This window comes from Eleutherodactylus coqui, chromosome 9, assembly GCF_035609145.1.
Source record: "Eleutherodactylus coqui strain aEleCoq1 chromosome 9, aEleCoq1.hap1, whole genome shotgun sequence".
NCBI classification, from domain to species: domain Eukaryota; kingdom Metazoa; phylum Chordata; class Amphibia; order Anura; family Eleutherodactylidae; genus Eleutherodactylus; species Eleutherodactylus coqui.
The window spans coordinates 149,228,795-149,251,629 of record NC_089845.1 but is presented as its reverse complement, the minus strand read 5'-3'; the positions used below and the strand labels follow the sequence as shown (position 1 = coordinate 149,251,629).

The window sequence follows — 22,835 nt, the reverse complement described above, 5'->3', positions numbered from 1 at the left end:
GTGAGCCCTGCTTACCTGCATTTCCCTGGCAGCGGTGTCCGTGCGGATCCCTCCTCTTGCGGGTTCACTGTATTGTGCAAGGTCCTCACGGCTCGCCGCCGGGACATGCGCAGTACAGTTTTTTTTCTATCTCCTGCTTTCCTGCGGATCCGCCGCCCGTCCGCAGTGTCAGCTGCGGGTGTGCCATGGATCGGACGGCTTGCATTGACTTCAATGAAAGCTGTCCGCGCGGGATCCAGACAAAAATGGAGCATGCTGCGATTTGCTTTCCTGACCAATTGGCCTGCAAATCAAATCCGCATGTTTTAATCCATTTGCGGACGTCCCCATGTATCTCTATGGGCGGCTTGATTTGCAGATCTCCCACGTGGATGCCCCTCGTGGATTCTGCAAATCAAATTTGCCCGTGGACATTGGGCCTAACATTGTGTAAAAGAAGGAATAAATAAATGTATGCCGCATGTTATGTGTTTCTTATCTTTTTTGATGCCTCTGCATAGAATAGTGCTGTCAGGTGCCGGTCTATGGATCCATTTATCTCCGAGCCTCCGGTAAATGTGCAAAGAAGATGCAGTGTGACGTGTAGGATAATACTTCAATATTAGTCTCCTGTATTCTAGTAGTAGCTGTCCTAGTGGCAGCACAGGAGAACATCACAAATGGTGTCTGTATTCTTCCAGGCCCAACGATGCAGCTGAGCAGCAGTAGACGGCAGGGGCGCTGCAGCTGAGCAGCAGTAGACAGCAGCGGCGCTGCAGCTGAGCAGCAGTAGACAGCAGCGGCGCTGCAGCTGAGCAGCAGTAGACAGCAGCGGCGCTGCAGCTGAGCAGCAGTAGACAGCAGCGGCGCTGCAGCTGAGCAGCAGTAGACAGCAGCGGCGCTGCAGCTGAGCAGCAGTAGACAGCAGCGGCGCTGCAAAACACATACACATAGTTAATGGACACTGACATTGCAGAGTATTGAGTCATGCCAAGCGCAATCATTGTGTAACCCAGGCTTAAAGGGCTTCTCCAGGAGTGTTACTATTGATGATCTAACCTCAGGACAGGTCAGTGGTTGTTTGGCTGAGGTCCACCTCTTTTGGGATTCCCACCGATCTGCTGAATTCTGTCACTGCTGTCAGCATGGACGGGGGCAGGAAGCAGATAGCGCTATCTGTATTACAGAGGCCTGGTTTAGCACTGCAGGAGCAGCTTCCATTAAATATTTTAGATCATCAATAGTAAAAGTCCCGGAGAACCCCTTTAGTACCGAATGTCATCAAAAAACTTGACAGTCTTGTCTGAGCCATTTCCTAAACTTAGTCACATGGGCCCGGTGTAACTGCTGTATCTTCCTCCTTCAGCCATGTTTTATTTCACTGCCTTGACATAATATCCCTTTTTAATTACATGTTGACGATTTGGTCTGCACAAAGCTGGGAGTTACTGACACTTTGTTTAGTCAATTGGTTAATTGCAGACTTATTTTTCCAAATGACAGCCCTGCGTCTGGTGTCTGGGGAGTGGGAACAAGTGACAACAGTCTGACGATGGTGAAGGATATCGTCCCTGGGCTCCGTGGGCGGCTCGCACCAGGCTGACCCTTTAATCTGTCCTTCTACATTGTTGATTTCTTCTTCCGAGTTCTTATTGGCTTTTCGCCTTTTTCTCTGGCGAGTTTACACAATTGTAATGTAAACATTTGCGCTGAGGCCAGCCAAGTTCTATCCCGTGTTGTCACAGGTGTGGATCTGTGTTGATTCTCATTGGTGACGCCTACTTGTCCCATCTTGGTGGCAGCAGGAAGGCTTCTAGAATAGGAATAGCTTTTTGTAATAAGCGATTGCTGAGTGGCGATCTTGTTCTACTCCTTGTCCTTGTCAGTTCGGCCAGCTTCACTTGAGCGTATTTGTTAGTAAATACAGACATATTCTGCATGAAATTACATGTTTTATTGGCTTTATTTCCTGTTGAGTGTAAACGGATATTTTTTTGCTGGGGGGTAGAGATGACTGGGGAAGTCTGTCTAGGAGTCGGTCACTCGGTGCTTGCATCGGGGGACTTTACCTTTACTTACTTCATTTGTAAGCATCCTATTCTTTCTTGCAGTACGTGAATCTAGTCACATCAGTTCCTGTCCGCGGTCCCCTATTACCTTGTTTCAGGGATGCTATTACGTCAGTCAACTGAAAAGGCGTTGTATGAGGTAAGAAGAACATGATGCTTCATTGCAGATATGGCGCCATCTTTGTCCATAGGTCAAGTATGGCACTGCAGCTAAGCCCCATTGAAGTGAAGACCGTCCCGATTCTATAGATAAGAGTGGAGCAGTTCTAGAAGAAAGCAGTCCGGGTTGAAGACCATTTTAAATTAGGAGGTCTATAGTAGGACGCCTTTCTAGAAACTAACTGATGGGTGCTAGCTACTTCCACAGTTAGGATCTGCTGTATGTTGGGAGGAAAGTCGTCCTTGAATGAGATACTAAAAACAGGACCATGTTGGACCATCGCGAGATCTCTGATGAATTGGATACATATAAATACTTCACAAAGTCGTATATTTGGGCCGTGTGCTGCCTATGTATTTGACGGACAGCGCATGGCCCTATTATAGCTTATGAGGCTATTCACATGAACTGTTTTTCGTACGGACCGATAGTCCTTGTGAAAATATTCGCAGTGTGTCCTCTGCTAATCTGGTTTCATGGACAAGAATAAGAGATGCAATGTGTAGTGTCTGTGCCGATCGGACATTACACGGATGGACGTCTATATACTGTCCAATGCAAGTTGTGCCCAAGCCTGAGGCCGATGAATGACATGTTTGTTTGCAGATTTGCATTGCAGTTTATAACATCTCAGCTGGCATTGACGAATCTCTTAATCCCGGGTAATCCTAAAAAAAAAAAAGTTTGAATTTAAGCTCTTTTTTTGACACCGAGTGTCATGTTGTCAAAAATGACAGCGCTGACCATCCTCACTGTTCTTTGCCTTGGGGGAAATAACTTGTGCAAATGTCAAAGGTAATTCAGTCAAGCTCCAAAACAAAAGCCATGCGTGTATGACATTGATGCAGCCTTGGGAGAACACATCGAAAAGAAGCGCAGGACAACGTCTTTCTTGTGCTATATAGAAACAAGAATACGGTTGATGTGGTGGTTTTTTTTTTTGGTTTTTTTTTTGTGACTGTGCATTGCCGTTGGCCCACAACATTTTTGTATTGGTCAAAACGTTCATCTGAACAATGCACAACAGCTAGTAGATAGTCACAGGGGGAATGAACAGATCAGCAAAGTCAGTCTGTTGCAGTATCGCTGCTTGTTGATCTAGGTAATTCTTTAAATTCCAACTAGACAGAATTCTTGCATATACCTTTCCTTCAGGTCTAAAGGGTTCTCTAGTAGAATTGAGCGAGCACGCTCGATAAGGTCAGTTACTCGAGCTCACCTCGAGTAACTGCCTTCTCCTCCGAGATCTCTCACATAATGTAATGGCCCTCTATATTATATGACATTCTAGGCCCATGACAATCAAGTCGTTCCAGTGGGAAATTCATTTATTTGGTTGTGTGCAGTTCTTGGTGCTAGTGTAGTATGTCTCCACCGGAAGAGATGGGTTGGCCGGGCTGAGCTACAGGTAACACCCAGGTCATGCCCACAGCTGCCGATTGGCTCCTGCACACACACCTTCACAGGTTCCCATGCGCATGGCCGTACATCTCGTACGTCTCCCCATACTCTCATGTACCGGTCATCACCCTGATAGCTAACACATCTCCGCTTCTCCTGTCCCCTCCAGACTTGCTCTCACCGTCCATGCCACGACCCCCTCTCTGAGCTGTAAGTCTCCTCTCCCTGCCGCACCGATGTCCTGTCCACGGGGATGCTCTGCAGATCATACAGGTCTTGGTGGATAAATGCTCAGCTGTGAGCTTGCTCGGACGTGGGTGTGGGAAATCTTTGTGCAGGAGCCAAACGGCAGCTCTGGGCGTGACCTGGGCATTACCCGTAGCTAAGCCTGGCCAACCCATGTTTTTCGGTGGAGACATACTACACTACTGTAGTACCGCAGTTCTCTTCCCTATACTGTGTGTAATAAAATATATAGTGAAGAAAAGTTATATTTGGGCCTCCTGGCTTCATATCTCTATGAGGGTAGATTCATATTTCCAGTTCCCAAAATTAATTGAGGTGACCTTATATACTGTATATGTAGCTCTAGACGCCTCGTATCCAGAAGCCAGCACTGTAGGATTGACTTCTAGATGTGTACTGAGCCGTATTTGTAAAGTGTGTTGCTAGCAAGTTGGAGCCGCTCATGTTTTCTCCTGAGGGTCACGCCGCTGTCTGCAAAAATTCCCTTTCTAAACCCTACTAATCTGTTGTCTCCATCTTTGCATAGTGGGCTGAAGGGAAGATAGCAATATCTGATCTTGGGGTTTTTGGGAAGATTAGCAGATCCTTATCAGGCCCTGGGGCTAGTGTTGGACTAATTTGTGGCTGTGTAGCTAATTAGCATTGTGGAACCAAGATATGTAAGACTGGGGTCACACGGACGAATTTCAGCAGAATTCTTGTGGAATGGCTGCAACAAAAAACCCTGCAAGAATTACGCAGGAAAAGAGGAGAGAGGCCGCTGCGGAAATGACAAAAGAATTGACATGCTGCGGTATTGAATTCCACGCGGCATGTCCGTTTCCGCTCGGCTTGGCTACAGCGTGTGGACGAGATTTTCGCAAAATCTCATCCACTTTGCTGGCTAATCCCGGGATTAGGAGCTGCTCGTGGAATTGCCATGCAGACTTTCCCGTGTGAACCCAGCCTATAAGGTATTTGTTACCGTTTTCAGCTATTCCCCAATAATACATGTTTTAGTTGAACATGTATATCGGGGCTCATCTACACTAAAGGGTTTTTTTTTCCTGCTCCATTATGGCACCACGAACCTGCACCCCCTGGCTGAACGGAGCCATGTTATGTTGGAACTGAATTGAGTCCATTGACTATAATGGGGTCTATTTGGTTTCTGTCCTGTAGTTTAACGGAATTCAGCAGTACCTCGTTCCTTGGTATGAATGGGCCCTTATTTCTGTAGAATACAGATGAGTGGCTGCCATGGACATTTGGAGCTGCTGATCTCCAGTAAAACAATAAGCTTGCATAGGTGAAAAATCTAACTGTGTCTTCTGTGATGGCAGATATTGGGGGGGGTGTTCCCTCAGCTCTGCTAACATGATAGATTGTTAGAGGACAATAGTTGTGTTATTTGTGTGTAGACTCCATTTAAATGGGAAATATCTAATAAAGGAACTATGGACTGCAAAACTGTTGCAGCTGAAAACCACCTTCCACCATCATCCTGTATTTATCATCGCAGCCAGGGAGTCGGTTTGACTTTTTCTATGGCCTTCAAATAAGAACTTTCACAGGCATTAATCAAAAACCACCCAAGGTTAGTGCAGCCGTGGCATTGGCTGACGGGTCCTGGGAATATATTCATTTCTGTAGTGAGTAGACTGTACTACAACTGTCCTATGTAACTCAGGGCCAATGTCCTAACTAGTTTAGTTTAAAGACCTGTCATGTCCTCACATTAGCGGTGCCGGCTGCATAGCTCTACTGGTGCAGATCCGCTGAGTCCAACAATGTCTGTCTTTTGTTTATACTCCTCCAACCACCCAATTTTTGTGTGCAGGGACACTTCTTAAACTTGCCTCCCACGCTGTGATTGTGACATAGGTGGTCCCCACCACTCAATATTAATTAAGTTTAATGTCACCCATTCACAGTGAGAATTCGGGACCACACACTTGACACATACACATTGTTGGGAGCCAAATTTAAGAGCAGCCTGAAGAAGGGATCAGGAGTGACTATAAGCAAAAGGAAGGCAATGTTGAAGTCAGCAGGACAATGGCTGCAAAGCTATGCAGCCGGCCTTGCTGACATGAGAAGGTTCTATACAACTCTGTGGACGCAATCCTCTGAGCAGATCCCGTCTTCAGGTTTGGTGACATCACTGATCCGATGTACCGTAGTGATCTCACTAGTCCTGATCATCAAAGCTTTTTATTCAGGATTGTTCAGTACCGCTGCTATTTTGTATACACCTCTACTGTGACATTTGGAACGGAGTGGTATTATTTTTTTTTACTAACCGCCTTATTTTCTGTACCCCAATAAACAGGATGCCCACCAGAAGTAATCGCTGGATTGTTCCTCAGCCCGCCATTGTGTTGCCTCCATGGAATATTTGCTGCAAGGATATGTCCCCCTTCATAGTTTCCTAACATTGTGCCATTCATATACTTGATGAAAATCCCTTCAGCGTGGACTTGATGTACTGTGATAACTGCGAGGCTCAGCCGTCTCCCAAGATGTGGTGCCTTGGGGTTCCCATCCTGTGCGCTTTACTGTTGCCTGTTGTGGAAGGTCACAGTTTATTCACTTGTGAACCCATCATGGTGCCTAGATGTACGGGAATGTCCTACAATATGACCTTCTTTCCAAACCTTTTGGAGCACTACGACCAAGCAATCGCAGCTACTAAGATGGAGGTAAGTGCCTCTTGCTTACTATAAAGTAGTTATTGGTGAGCAGCTCAAATAAAACGATAAGGCTCCTTAAGGCTGTGTTCACACGGGGCGGAATTTGCGGCAGTCTTATCCAAATCACCTCTACTGTAAATGCCATGGATTTTCCATGTGGAGGGTCCAGATTACAAATTTGAAGCAAATCTGCCCCTTGTAAGCCTGACCTAGAGGATTATTGATTGAGCGCGCTTGGCTATCTCCGAACCTTCCATATGGTTGCATGGAGTCGTAAGTGCCAATACACTTTCTTACCACTGTGGATGGGCCGTTGGACAGAGGATTGGGATCACTTCATCTAGGTAGATGATGGATAACTTTTTTAAGCTTTCACAATAGTTGAAGTAATTTTCCCTGATGGTAAAATATCATCTCTTATAACCGAAGGGATAGAAGCAGTCAGCACAACACTGCGCCGTATGGCTGTGAGGCTCAGCCCAGCTCGAGAGGGGTATGTGTATATATTAGGGGACCTGACAGCTTCCTTTAAATTTGAAGTCAATTTGGTAAAACAGTCCTTTCATTGGCGGAGTCTTCAGACTCCGATAGTTCAGAATAGTGAAGCACTAATGTAATGTAATGTATTGGGGAAACTTGGATCAGGTCAGATTGGGAAAATTTTCCCAATCTTATTGCAGTCTGAAATTTTAATTCACAAAAATAAAATACGGAGACCACCCTTTTTCCGTGTTTTTTTTTTTTTTTTTTTTTTTCTTGCTATCTGGGCTAGTAGAGCTCTCTTCAGCTTTATTGCTGTGGAAGAGCAGGGACGTAACAACCATTATGGCTTTTACTAGAATAGCTCTGCCACCTGCTTGGCTACTGCTGCTTTTTATAGGATTTATGACCAGGGCGAAGACTGCAAGGATTTCTAGATTTTACAACCTTAATGTATTGTTTAGGTCCGAGTTAATACCAATACCCAGTGTGCCCTCTCCCTGTCTGGTGGACCTGGCACATGGGTGCCTTGTAATTCTGCAAACTCACTGAGTTTGTTGTAAGGGAAGTTATTTTTGGCGGACAAAACTTCCCTCAGCCTTTTGAGAGGGATTTCCGTATAGTTCGGTCCCTCAACATACAATATTAATTGCTTCCGGGATGACCATCATGTGCTGAAACCATAACTCGATGGAAAACTGGTAATTGGTTCCGAAGCCCCAAAATGTCAACTAAAAAGTAATGCAAAATGAAGATTAAAGAAAACTAGGCGGTTAATGAATATAGATGATGCAAGTCAGACAGCTGCTGGAAGCTGTAAATCACTTCCTACGTGAGGACAGGAGCGTCTCCCGTGTATCCGAAAAATATGATGTGCGAAGGAGAAGCTCATCCTGACACATGTAGCTAGTAGCACAATACATGTAGCATTGTACTATGAGGTACAGGTAAATGGTAGTATAGACCATGTAGTACCGCACTATACTGTGGAGGCGCTACTACACAGTCAGTCAGTGCCTGCACTTCAGTAATACAGGAGTCTTACCAGTGAAATGCCCATGCTGGTCGGCTGCACTTTCCAACCAAGTGTATGTGCAGCAGATCCAGACTGTAGATATTGTATGGCGAGGCGAGTCTCGTTTTCTATTTACAATGGATTGGGAAAGGCCATTATATGTTGAAGTTCTTGTATCCTGAGGCCATTGTATCTGGAGGAATCGCAGTCCCTGTATCCAGCGACTTTCAAAGTCAAAAGTTTTTTTTTTTTTCTCCCAGAAATCTGCGATTATCAGGGTTATACCGTCTGCTAGAGCACACTGCAAAGATCCATCAGGGCCGCCTTATCATGCAGGAAAGACGGCCTTGGCATATTTGGCTTTGTAGCTGGCACTTGCAAATCTAATACATGTATAACCACTAATGACGGAACCTTAATTTTAATACCCAGTTATATGCAGGACTTATATCGGTGTATTCTGGACAAGGACACGGATGGACAGATTGCAGGGTCATTGGTGCCTAAGTATTAGTTATTTGCAATTTATGTTTATGCAATGGTTGATACTAACATAACAATCAAGATGGCCCCTGCAGTAGATTTACTGGTGCCTAAAAGAGGTTGTCTTCTTTTAACAAATTATTTGTTTTTAATATATTTTAACTGCTTTATTTCTAAGCTGACCACAGGCACTCCAGAATTAAAAGGGTTGTCCCACTTTTAGCTGTTTTGCTGCAGGAAGCAGGCAGCACCGTATATTGCCTAGTGGCCAAGGTTGGTACTGCAGGTGGATGGTACTCTTGTCTGCAGTACCAACCCAGGCCACTGAGCAATATACAGTGCTGCATGCTTCCTGCAGCAAAACAGCTAGAAATGGAACAACCCAGTTTAAGCTGAAATCCATTTCCCTGCTGCAGCATCACAGGGAAAATTAAGCATAGCATGGTTCCCACTGAAATTTGTGGACTGTTCTTATAATGCTTGGATGCGCTAGGTTCTCCAACGTAAAATGTTTTTTTGTAGCAACTCTCCTTCCAACTAATTGAGGGTCGTGATCAGGTCAAATTTCTAGACTAGACAACCCTTGAAGTCTTCAGCAGGGGTCCAGATGGAAACCAAAATGGTCACAATGTGCCAAAACTTTGAAAATGGCGACAAGACTTTCCAATCTTGTTGCCCTTTGCAACTGTCCTTCCTGCTGTATTTGAAAAAAATTCTTCTAACAAATGTGCCTCAGGCTAGACACCTCTGTTATATGACCCGCTCCCAACCACTCTGCGCCTGCCAGGCGCTTCAGGGACTTCATCCACCTTGACCAGGTTTTCTTCTATTATGCATCAGCTGGTTGCCTTTCTTCGTAAGTAATGTGAGCCATGCTGCTAGCGGCTGATGTCAGTGAGTGTCAAGTGATATTGTGCAAGACTTTGAAAGCTGGGAGGGGTTTATAATGTACAGGAGGAACAGTGCAAGATTTTTGATGGCTAATGGGAAGGAGGGGCAGTGCCAGGCCACAGTTCATGTCATTGGGTGGGAACATCTGACCCAAATTTGAAATTTAAGGAAGAGTTAGTTGCCTCACTACAGTTCACGGGATTAGGGGGGAGCTCCGAATGTGATTATATGGCAGGGTAGAGCTCTGGATATTGTATACTAGGTTGTGTACTTGTACTATACTGGGGTGGTGACTCACTGAAGATGATTATTGGGAGGAGAGTTTTGGATGATCTTGGTCTATTGTGCTGAGTGGGCACCCTGGATGTGTATATGTAATTAATATATATAGTTCAGCAAGTCTTTATTTTTAACATATATATTTATATTTGGCAACCAAAAAGTTCATTTGGCTCATAAATTTTTTTAGGTTCACATTTTCCCCACTCTGGAGCTCTTATTATTGCTCCTTGCCACACGAGGTAGACTAGTATGAAAGCCCTTGTTATCATCTTGGATCGTTCTTCTCTTCTGAGTGATAAATCGAAGGACGTTTTCCCTCCTCCATTTCTTGGAGACAATATTTTGACCTCCTTGTCATGTCGCGGTTGTAAATCCTTTCGTTCTCATCTCTCAGTGATGGTTTTTTCTCGTCTCCGTCTCTATAATGCTCGCCTTGTTTGGAATGTTTGGCCGTGTAGACTGGAGCTTTTGTTTTGTGGCTTGCAAGACGAAACGGCGTTCTTTAGTTTGGCACAAAGCCATGGAAAACAATGGCATTTCTACGGCAAAGCTCACAGGCTTCATCAAGCGCAGGAACTCTGAGATACTGTATCACTTGGTAGTTTACACGGTCTGAATAAAAGCTTCTTCTGCCGGCGTCTACTTGTAGGGAATCATCACTAAGGTCGTTTATTAGCAATAAGTGCGTGTTTTGTATTCCGTAAAACAACTATGAATATTACCTACAATTTACTTTTTCCGTAACGGGTTATAGAACTACGCTAGAATTGCTAATACTCCACTTACTACTCTTGTTGCTGCTTGTCTGCAGCATTTCCATAGCTTGTCAACCCCGGGCTTACTATGTACATGCAAATAAGCCATGTGAATTGATTGGATCGTCCATTTTAATTAATTACCACTAGGCTACATCACTTCCTGGGAATGAAGGGGCTGCAGCGTTGGTTTGGTACTGCTTCTCCATCACATTTTTTCCCGCACCATGGCACTCAAAGGCAAGAGCAGCAAGACTCCATTCAAGTGAACTGAGCCATGCCGCGGTTCCATGTTCAGCTGCACCCCAAATGGAGCAGGAAAATAGAACCCCAAATACTGATGTGAGCCAGCCAGAACGCCTTGTTTGCCCTTGTCAGTACCCAACTTCGCTAAGGACCCATGCACATGACAAGGCCATGTGTGCAGGGTTTGTACGATGGACCAAGATAAAACATGGCTGCATGGCCTCCATCCACTTCTGTTCTGGCTCTGCTCAGAGATGTACAGTATGCTAGAGCCCTGTGTCACGCAGAGTGTAAGCTCTCGCCTACGACCTGAAGGTTGCAAGTTCAATCCCCGCCTAAGGACCCATGCACATGACAAGGCCATGTGTGCAGGGTTTGTACGATGGACCAAGATAAAACATGGCTGCATGGCCTCCATCCACTTCTGTTCTGGCTCTGCTCAGAGATGTACAGTATGCTAGAGCCCTGTGTCACGCAGAGTGTAAGCTCTCGCCTACGACCTGAAGGTTGCAAGTTCAATCCCCGCATGATTCAGGTAGCCGGTTGACCACAGCCCTTCCATCCTTCTGAGGTCGGTAAAATGAGAACCCAGCTTGGTGGTGGTGGTGGTGGTGGTGGTGGTGGTGGTGTGGGGGTAATAAATAATAATTACCTGAGAGCGCTGCAGAATAAGTTGGTGCTATATAAATACCAAGTATGTGTGCCCCCCCCCCCCTCCCCCCTAGAAGCATTGCCCTACATAAGCAATATACCAGTGAAATCTGATGCAGAATAGAGGCCCTATGTACAGCTGTGGAGGCCCTATTAGTCTGTTACATGGTGGCCATGTACATGAGCCGAATGCTTTAGAGGTTGAATGGGTGCAAAGCCCTGCAGTCTTGTTTTCTGCATGACTGTTCTCCTAGAAGCTATTATAGCCTATATTTCTAAGATTAGTGATTATATAAACCCGCTAGCCATTACTGCTTTCCAGGGCCCCTTCCACATGCTGCACCGATTGAATAAGTCTTGTTAAATTCTACACTTGGTAGTTAACAATCAACTACTGCCATTCATCAGCCCTCATGCCAAGCTCTGGGAAATGAACTCCTGACATACCGTTTGTTTCCAGCCAACTGTTAAGGAATGCGCTAATCTTTGTTCTTGATCGATCTCCATATTTAAATCTCTATTCCCCCCCCCCCCCCCGCCTCCAACCCGAGGGTTTATAAGGTGATTGTGGAGATGTTCTTAGCAATCTCCTTCATTCACAGAGTAGGTTACTATGGCCTAATACCTACGTTTAATTTTAAAGCTGTGGGGGGTTTAACATAGGGGGGCATGATGTAGAAAACTTTATTGCTGTAGTATTGTCTTGAAGGGAGCCACTATGAAAACCCTAAACTGTCTAGTGCTGGTACACTGCGGAGTGGTGCGGCGCGGTTTCCGGTCGCACTATATATTCTGGACTCATCTCATCCTCCCTATTTGCATGAAGTATTACCTATTAAAAAGTTGGCCGTGCTCTAGGGGCTCACTCGCATAAGGGGCTCATTCACATCAGCGTATTCAGTCTGCATAATAGACTTGCACTGGGGTACTCAAACATGCCTTTTTCACGTGCATGAAAAAAAAAATCACAGCATGTCTTATTCTGGACCAAAATAGCCCATGCAAGTCTATGGGAGCGGTAAAAATGCGCATGATACAGTTACGCTGGAAGAAAGTAAGGCCTCTTTCACACTGGTGACAGCGATAACGCTGCAAGAAGATAGTTTTGTGGCGCTACGGTCTCGCAACGTTATACGCGCTTTTGCCAGGATTTTCAGGAAAGGGTGTGAAGGGGGCATAAGCCATACCCTGAAAAAAAGCCATTGCGACCTTAACAAAAAAAAATAAAAATACATTACCTAACAGGCGCTGTCCGCTTTACCGCACTTTTCCTTCACTGCGCTGGCACTGATTGATTCTTGAGCGCCATGGATCAACCAATCACTGCAGCGCTTGATCAACCAATCACGGCCATTCAATGTGATGGCTGTGATTGGTTCATCGAGCACTGTGGTTCTCGAGTGCCTCGGCTCAGCCAATCTCTAATCACAGCCAGCACTTCCTGGAGGTGGGATTTGTGAACCTGCTGACCAGTAAGCGGTTGGCTGAAGACTACAAACAAAGTGCAGCGCAACTGCCGTAGGAGAAGAGGAGCGGACAGCGTCTGTTGAGTAATGTATTGTTTTTGTTTGTTTTTTAATGCTGCTAGGGCTTATTTTACGTGATTTCATGTGATGTGATGCAACAGAAAGGAAGGCTCCACAGGGAAACATGGGCTACAAAATATCGCAAATCGCAACTGTATAGAGCATGCAGAGTTTTTTTATTTTTTTCTCGCAATGTAGCAGCCTACAAAACATCGCTAATGTAAAGGAACCCATTGGAAAACATGGGATTCACATACACGATTTGAAGCACTGTTGCGTCACGAGAAAATCGTGTTTTTTTTTTTTTTTGTTTTTTTTTTTTTTTTTTTTGTCACCCGTGTGAAAGCAGCCTAAAAATCACCTGCACCTTCCTGCATCTTTTTTTTTTTTTTTTTTTGCACATGTAAATATGGCGTGATCACCGTGTATGTACACAAACCATGCAGGGAATGCACATATTTCGGTCATGTAAAGCCTCCTGCTCACGGACGGATATTTGATGCAAAATCCATGGCGGGCTTCCACACCACGAATTTGCAGCAAATACCGCCCATAGCATGCTATGGGAAATCTATTCTTCCTGCACACTTGTGGAAACCAATCGCAGCATGCTTCATATTTGCGCGGAATCCGCGCGGACTGCTTTCATTGAAGTCAATGGAAGCCATCCGATCCACAGCCCTTCTGCAATCATCGCTAGGCGGGATAAGCAGGAGCTTTTAAAAAAAGATGAAAACGAAAGCAACCAGGTAGGCGCAGACGCCGCTGCTCTGAGGGCCGGGTTCCTCCTCCTACCAACCTTTAGCATTATGAAATATCATGTTAGACGTCTTTCATGCTGGATGCTGTTTTCTTTATTACTACGTGTTCCTGAGTGCAACTATACGCGTTATTACACACATAGTCTTATTTATATCCTAATAAACCATCCAACCGCTTGTAAGGAACAAGTCCAAGAATAGCCAGGATTTATGTAAGGGTGCGGCTGGTTGTCTACTAGCATAGCATGTATTGCCCAAGGCTGAAAGAAAAGTAGAGGGGTGGGTGAGATTTACACCTTTAAACATTAAGGCATTTTATGAAGTGGTGCTTAAGAGTGGAATGTTCTTGAGGATTGATGTGACTGGTGACAATCTTTGAACAGGGCTGTGGAGTACATTGGCGCTATATAAGCAACACAAGAGTGTTCGATAAATGGTAAAGCATTGCACAGATGCTAATCACCAGCTATATAGTCTCTATGGACTCTGATGACAAGTTTCCTCTTGTTTTTGCAAAAATACTCCGTGCAAAGTCCTTGTGTTTTTCTAGGCTGCCGCATGTACGTGTCGGACAGGTTCTGCCGGTAACCGCACAGCACGCTGATGATACCTCTCTTGCTGCAGGTAGTTGTGATGTGAAGGCAGTTCCATGTTTTCGAAATCAATCACTTTTTATATTCTGTTTCGGTCCTGGTACGGTAACTTCTGCTCCCCAGTGATGTGTCCTTGCCCTTGGCCATATTATTTGATCTGGGCTACGAGGTGCAGACAGGTTTTATGAGGCAGGACAGGTTTGATATTGCTTTAGTATGCGCTGTTGTAACTTGCCAATGTGCAGGCTTCTTGCTTCAATCTCATGAGACCCATTTTAAGACTTCTTTTTTTCTTTGGAGCTCTGTTGTATTTTTCAGGGACGGGTGGTGGGGATAATACTGGCTAGACGGGCGTGAATTTGGTTTGCCACACATCAAATTACACATTGGGTGATTTTAGACAAGCCGATTACATTTGAGCGGGTGACGTCAATGCAAGATCATTTGTTCTCGTGCAACCCGGCAGATACATGGTTGGCTCGTTAAACGAGAATCGGTCAGTCTTTCACATTCGCTCTACAAGTGCATGAGAGGGTCTGACCATTGCGGTTTAAACTAAATGATAAGTGAATGAGCCAACGATGATTTTTATGTCTGCATAAAATGCATGACGAACAATAAGTGATTTTTGTTCCTTGTTCAGTCGTTGGCTCGCGTTAGTGTTCACCTTTGCCCATTTAGACTATTTTTTTTTTTTAATGCTGATTTCTCAGTATTCCTCTACTTAACCAGTTGGTTTGGCTAAAGCAGAATGTCCTCTACTAGGCAGCAGTTACTTGAAGGCCATACAGTTGGTCAGATGAATCTTGACTTATTTGTGACTGACCTCTAGAGATTGCTTGCTGTCCTAGGGGTACTTTACCATGGGCCGATAGTCACCAGAGTGATTCCTTCACAGTTATAGACAGGTTAAAACTAAAATACTTTAATAATAACAATTAAAACCTCACGGGCCTACACAGACAAACTCACAGATATAACGAACATAAGATCTCTCATAGCCCAACTTTTTATTTGGAACCTTCGTGCCTTTGGAGATCTAAGTGCCCAAGGTAGACTTCTCTAATGTAAGGAGCTATGTCTAGAGACGGTGTTGTCAAATTGGAACTGTCAATATCAGTACAGAGCTTGATCCGAGCTCTGCTAGATATAGTAGCCGTAAGAAATATTGATCAACCACTAATTACAAAGTGATTGAAAAATTATGATGTAAAGGACACAGAGCGATGGTCAGTAAGCTATTCGGCCAAATCACTCACTGGTCCTCCGGCCAATAGATTTAGTCGAGTGTTCCCCTACAAAGATGAGAACAAAAATCCTTCCCTCTATAGGAATACAGAGGGGATCGGCTCGTAGTGCTATAGTTGGCGTATAACACTCAATCAGTGGTTCATATTTTTGGTCCGACACGTTTCCATGTCTGATGACATTTCATCAGGAACCTTGGAATAATGTAAGTATTAGGCTGGGTTCACACTTGGCATATTCCCGTCGGAAATCTCGCGGTTTGGCCGCAGCAAAAACCGTGAGATTTCCGCCGGGAGAACCGCCGCGGCTTTGAAGCGGCCCGGCCGCATGCTTTTCCGTTGCGGCCGGCTCTCCCATATAGGAGAACGCGGCCGCGACGTAAATAAACAAAAAAACGAAAGTAAACAGACATGCTGCTTCTTGTGCAGCTGCGGCGGCCGCAGCCGCGGTTTCAACCGGATTTACCGCAGCGGATTAGCCGTCCCGTGTGGACGAGGTTTCTGAGAAACCTCGTCCACATGGCTGGCTAATCCCGAGATTAGCGGCCGCGGGCGGATCTGCTGCGGCAAAACCGCGGCAAATCCGCCCTGTGTAAACCCAGCCTTATTATTAGGTCACCATATTGACAGCTAAAGCAGTAGGGGGTTGGAGCTGAGCTGGACTTTAATGATTGTGCATGAACTGACAAAAGCAATTCCTAGAGCTCAATGACCTCGCGCATAAGAAGCTAACTGGGGGCTTATAATTCACACCACCAGAGCCCAATGTATCCTTTTGTGTTAGCAGTGGCTGAAAAACCTGTGGCTGACACAAACTAGGCACGTAAACCCAGACGTGGTCAGTATAGACCAGGGTTCCCCAACTCCAGTCCTCAGGGACCGCCAACAGGTCATGTTTTCAGGATTTCCTCAGTGTTGCACAGGTGATGTAATTATTGTCGGTGTCTCAGGTATTGCCACAGGTGTTCTTACTATAGGATATCCTGAAAACATGACCTGTTGGTGGTCCCTGAGGATTGGAGTTGGGGACCTTTGGTATAGACCACGTAGCTCTAAGACTAGGGACCACAGGATCGTCAATCAAATTAAACATCTGGAAATCAATGTAATGATATCATAGATAAGGCTGATTCCCCAAAATGATCCTATTCAGTGTATGACCACTTACATAGGTGTATTATCCATTCAAAAGTATGGATTTCAAATTGAGTAGGGTCCATTTGATCCTCCAATCTGGAGCTGTGCTGACATTTCTGACCCTGCTGGAGTTGACCCTCCACATTGCCCTCTATCTTGGGGGACTGCGGGGGCCAACCAATCTTGTGTTCATGCGATGTTCTTTCTCCATAGAGCCCTTTTGTGATGGGGGGACTGCGGGGTTAACCATCATAGTGATCACGTAGTGTGTGTGGTTTTTCTTTTTTTTTTTTTTTTCTTTTCTCCTCAGCAAGCAAGGCTCTATGAATGGGTCACCCTGTATGTCTCCGAGGCGCATGCGCCGACTTTGGAATAGCAAGATGACGATCGGGTCACATGCCGCTACATTTGACACTGTGGCAACGCCCCCATCCCCATTGCGCAAGCGCGTGATTTGGACGAGCCAGATGACGTGATGATCATGTGCGTTGGAGGTGAGAGTGGAGACGCAGCCAATCATACGGGCGGCACATGATCATCACATCATCCGGCTCGTCCAAATCAAGAGCTTTAGGCAGCAGAAGTGCAGTCCTAAGCGCTCGCTCACGACCTAAAGGTTGAGGGTTCAATCCCCACTTGGCTCATGTAGCCGGCTCAAGGTTGACTCAGCCATCCATCCTTCTGAGGTCGGTAAAATGAGTACCCAGCTTGGTGGGTAAAAGATGACTGGGGAAGGCAATGGCAAACCACCCCACAAAAACAGTCTGCTGAGAAAACCTCACGATGTGACGTCCCCCGAGGAGTCAGTCATGACTCGGTGCTGCACCACGGGACTTTACCTTTTGTCTGCTGAAGTTCATTCTAAAGGGTCTTGTATATGCAGTGATGATAGCATGTTCATTTCTGATCATTGCCAAGGGATCCAACCACAAATGATACAATGCTGGAAAACTCTTTAACTTTGTCTATGGCACAACTCGTTTGTTGTTCGTGTCTTATGTGGGCATAAAAACAATATAGTTTGTCGGCGGCACATCCCCCTCATTCAAACAGGGGGATGTACTGCTAAAAATAATTGACTGTTGGGCATGGAGTAATGATCAATCGATTCTTCAAAAGGGAACAAAACTCCTGATAGTTACAGTATGTAAACGGTTTAAACAAGAGCTGATCAACTCGTAACAGGACCCTAAAACTTTAGCTACACCAAACCAGCTATGTATGCAAACTGTTGAGTTGTGGCCGTAGACATAAAGGTAAAGGGTTTTCCAGCATTGTTCTATTATACTATCCTGAGGATAGGACCACCATAGCGGGTCTGGCACCCCTGCTAATCAGCTAGTCACTGGAGCTAAAACAAGTGCAATGACCAGGAATGGTGCTGCAGTTCTTTTCTCTTCAGCTGGATTACCATTCTAGGCTATATCGCAGTGGACGTAGTTGTACTCCTTTTTGGTGTGACGTGGTCCTGTAACCCAGCTGATTGGGTCGACACACAGCACCCCCACCAATCTACTACCATTATCAATAAAAAGAACAGATCTACTGATATGTTCTTTTGTAGAGCTGAATAGCAGTACTCACAAACAACTTTCTAAAAAGAGTCACGTTGACTTTGCCAGAATCGGGGGAATCAAGTGAGTATGAAAAGAAGCTCCTGGACTCCACATCAACTCCTCATTAAGCACCATAACTTAGTTTATGGTGCCTATAGTTTGTTACATATTCCCTTTAGGGCCCTTCGGACTCCTAGCAGGGTTTCCTGGTAGAGGACTCTTAGGCCTCCTGCACACGGGCGAGTCGGACCCTGCATGTGGATTCCCGCAGCGGAGTTCGACCCGGTGAGCCCTGCGTACCTATCCAGTGTCTTCTGTTCAGCGCTGCGGATGTGCTGGATCCCGCGATACTTCTGCAGCGCTCACGGACGGCTTCCATTGACTTCAATGTGGCAGCTGGCTGTGTGTAGTCCACACAAAATCACAGAATGCTGCGATTTTTCTCTCCGCGAGCGGAAATTCGCAATTGATTTCCGCTCGTGGAGATGAAATGGCATTTTGCCATCGCATTCTATGGGGCGGTATTCGCTTGGGAGTCCGAAGGCGGGCACCCACCGCGGACTCCGCAATGTAAATCCGCCCGTGTGCGGGAGGCCTTAGAAGGACTCGTGGATATGGGTTTTATACACAAGACACTTTAAATAGTTTCAAGGTACATTAATGTGCAGTAAAGACTTTTCTTAGTCAGAGTGCTTATAAGATTAGAGTAGATGGTAGAAGGCAGCAAGAATAAGCTTGGGAGCTCCTGAACGCTCTGCTAATGCCTTTCTCATATACTATTAGATATAATCCCATCCAAGAACTTAAAAAATCTTTTTTCCGTGGTTGTGTGATAGTAAATCTACCAATGAACGTTACAAACCAGCCATGTCCTTATTTCTCACCTGTGTAAGGCTCTGCTATCATGAGCACTTTGCTGTATTGACTATCTAGCAAGCTGGATCACAAAAAAGTGTTCCAAGACTTGTTAAAGGGTCTGACATTGACTTGCAGGAATGCTGCCCTCCAGTAGGTGGCGCTGTTGAGGCATTGGTCCATTTTCCTATATCCAAGAGGAGCATGGTAGGCCTTATGAGTCTCCTCGCACCTTTTTGAGGTGCTCTTCTTAAGGAAAACCATACCCTTTTTGAGAAAAGGCGCACGTACTTCCAGCGGACAGCCAGGTCACATGTAATTCCAAGAGTCTATAGGATATCCAGCACCAAAAAAAGTAATATAAAATATTCTTTCTTAACTACATAATTAATAGTTTCACCAGTATTGTATACTGGACCGTGTATGTCTTCCAAACATTGACCACTCTTGGTGCTCTCTCACAATAGCGTGCTGGTGTATCTTGTGCACTGGAGCATACAGCAAGTGAGTAATGACATGCGTACTTGCTGCGTCCCGACAATTCCCATACACTATCTTGGTGTGTATGCATGCGTAATACAAGCCAAGATCTTTTTTATGAGCGCCTTTCACGTACTCGGTGAGAGGCACAATTGAAAGTGAAACCCGCAGTAGTGTGCGCTCGAGTGAGAGCCCTAATGGTAGTGCATCCAAACCACTGCAAAAAATGTGATCAAAATATATTTTAATTCCAAAAGGAAACCACATCAGGCGCAAAAAGATGAAAAACCTTCAACAACAGAGGCACATATCTATTAAAGGGAACCTGTCATCAACATTTACAACTATAAACTGCCCCCAGGGTGCTACTCATCCCATTTAACTCAACCGACCCACATTTCCCATATGGAGATGGACATGCACATGGGAGTCAAGATGGTAAAAAAGAGGTGTTGGAAGAGATTTAAGGGGGAGCATTTGGTAAGGCTGATTGGGTTGTGAGCAAGGGGGGTATATGAAGATATAAAAGGGTGGTTAGGGAGTTGGAACGCCATCTTGAGGGAGAAAGAAGTGAAGAGTCGCGCCCTAGTTGGAGTTCGTTTTGGTTGAATGCAGGGGAAGAGACCAGTTTTGCTGTCATGGCAGCTTTTTGTGGGTGGGGGGTCCTTGAGTCGATTTCAATTGGTTGGGGGGGAGTTTGGTGGGTACGGTTGCCCCTGGTAATGCTCCCTTCTTTGTGCCATTTGGTTGGTGTCCGGCCTTGATCTACATTTGTTAGCCACCCAAGGGTGACTTATGGTGCCAAAAATCTCTACTGTAAAAACATAAATTTAAAAACAGTTAAGAAAAAGAAAGTGACCATTCCGGGGGGATTTCCCCCCCCCCCCCCCCCCCTGTTTTTTATGTGACTCTTAGGCTGGGTTCACACAGGGCAGATTTGCCGCGGTTTTTCCATTGTGGTTTTGCCACAGAAGAACTGCTTCTGCAGCAAAACCGCTTCAAAGGTTAATTTGTGCTTGCGGATTTTGCTGCGGATTTTCATGCGTAAAAATCTGCAAGCGTTTTTTTCCGCAGTGCTTTTTTACTTTTGCCGCGGATTTGGCTGCGTCCATAGAGATCTATGGACAAAAAAGCGCTGCGGAAAAGACCGTAGAATGAACATGCTGCATCTTTTAAAACCGCGCCGCAGTTGCATTTCCACACTGCGGCTGTGCGGAAAAAATCCGCCCTGTGAGAACAGCTTTTTTGCAAAACTCATTTGTGCTGCATTGCACTGCAAACGCAGCGGTTTTGCCGCAGTGCGGATATGCAACGGCAATCCGCGGCAAAACCGCGGCAAATCTGCCCTGTGTGAACCCAGCCTTAGGGGGTTAAATGTTTTGTGTGTTGTAATATTTTCTAGTGTTATAACCACCATGGAGATGCTGACCTGCGCCGCCCTGTAACAGCCAATCCTGTTTGCCCTCCATACTGCTAATCCGATTCATTACACTCCCTGTATGACAAACCGCTCTTGAATGAATGCAGAATGCCGCGCTCTCAGGTTCAGACGTTTTGCCTTCAAACCTTTAAAGGGGTAGTCTCGCGGCAGCAAGTGGGGTTATACACTTCTGTATGGCCATAATAATGCACTTTGTAATATACATTGTGCATTAATTATGAGCCATACAGAAGTTATAAAAAGTTTTATACTTACCTGCTCCGTTGTTAGCGTCCTCGTCTCCATGGAGCCGACTAATTTTTGGCCTCCGATGGCCAAATTAGCCGCGCTTGCGCAGTCCGGGTCTTCTGTGTTCTTCTATGGAGCCGCTCGTGACAGAGAGCGGCTCCGTGTAGCTCCGCCCCGTCACGTGCCGATTCCAGCCAATCAGGAGGCTGGAATCGGCAGTGGACCGCACAGAAGAGCTGCGGTCCACGAAGCAAGAGGTTCCCGGCGGCCATCTTCACAGGTAAGTATAGAAGTCACCGGAGCGCGGGGATCAAGGTAAGCGCTCCGGTAAGCTGTCTGTACGTCCCTGCATCGGGGTTGTCTCGCGCCGAACGGGGGGGGGGTTGAAAAAAAAAAAAACCCGTTTCGGCGCGGGACAACCCCTTTAAGTTAACCCTGTGATTACCACAGCAGACCTCCCAGCAGTGCGTTTCATAGCTTGTTTTAATGTAAAGCCTATAAAGTTGCTGGTTGGATCAATGCAGCACGGTAAGCAATGCACAAAGTGTGGAGACATACTCTAATGGGTCTTCTACACGGAATGACTAAAATCACAGAGGTGAGGAAAAAGAAAAAAACAAACACATTCACTGAAAAAGCCAAAAATACCTGAAGGTCTGCAAAGCAGACACGGTCGCCATAGGCACGATCGCCATAAGGCAGGCACAATCGCCACCGGCACAATCGCCGTAGGGCAGGCGCAATGGCCTTAAGCCCTGAGGATATGTAGTCAGCCAGACAATAATGTGTGGAGGAGCAACTTGTTCCTGGCAAGCTAATATGCAGTCACCCACTCATCCCAGCCCAGAATGGGGAGGAGTGACTGCATATACGAATAGCCTGCACATGTGAACGATACCAAAGATGTCAGCCATTGATAGGTGGTGACCCACCATACAGGATATCAACCCTGGCTGATATGACAGCGGGTTGCCCTGTATCTCTAAGGTGGGCCACACTGGCTGACATCTTGGGCTCCCCCACCAACTAGCAAACTACATACAAAAGTACTAATGCATACTGATAAAATGCGGGTGTTAGTACTGCATTTTGGCCAAAACGCATAGGCTGACGAACCGCGTCGAGGTCACACCGCTTCCGTCAGTACCTACGCTAACTCACGATAAATTACATAAAATCACAGAGGTGAGGAAAAAGAAAAAAACAAACACATTCACTGAAAAAGCCAAAAATACCTGAAGGTCTGCAAATTGTCTGGCTGACTACATATCCTCAGGGCTTAAGGCCATTGCGCCTGCCCTACGGCGATTGTGCCGGTGGCGATTGTGCCTGCCTTATGGCGATCGTGCCTATGGCGACCGTGTCTGCTTTGCAGACCTTCAGGTATTTTTGGCTTTTTCAGTGAATGTACACGGAATGACTCATTCAGTTTATTGCTGGACTTTTGAGTGAAATGCAGCTAAAATTTAATATAGTTGTCTCCGGAGAAGGTCCCTGTGGGTCCGACCGCTCTGTGGGTCCGACCGCTCTAACCGGCAACGATCAGCTGGGAAAACTGTGTTTAGGCATGCAAGCCAAGCATTGAAATGTATGGTAGAGCATGAACCCACCGGGTGAAGCCCTTAAAAGTAATCCCCTCAATCACTGGCTGCAGTTCTGATGCTTATATGGATGGCATCTA

At 45.7% G+C, this 22,835-nt stretch overlaps 1 protein-coding gene across 2 annotated transcripts in view; it reads left to right on the top strand.

Annotated features, from left to right (window-relative positions):
* Positions 1–22,835, top strand: part of FZD6 (frizzled class receptor 6) — a 46,559-nt gene that overhangs the window by 3,364 nt on the left and 20,360 nt on the right. The window contains exons 2-3 of one of the 2 annotated variants that reach the window (XM_066578622.1): positions 2,091–2,187; positions 6,167–6,536. In XM_066578622.1, the coding sequence (XP_066434719.1) occupies positions 6,318–6,536 (219 nt within the window). In that variant the 5' untranslated portion in view covers positions 2,091–2,187; positions 6,167–6,317. The remainder of the gene's footprint in view (positions 1–2,090; positions 2,188–6,166; positions 6,537–22,835) is intronic. The other variant, XM_066578623.1, reaches the window with a different exon arrangement.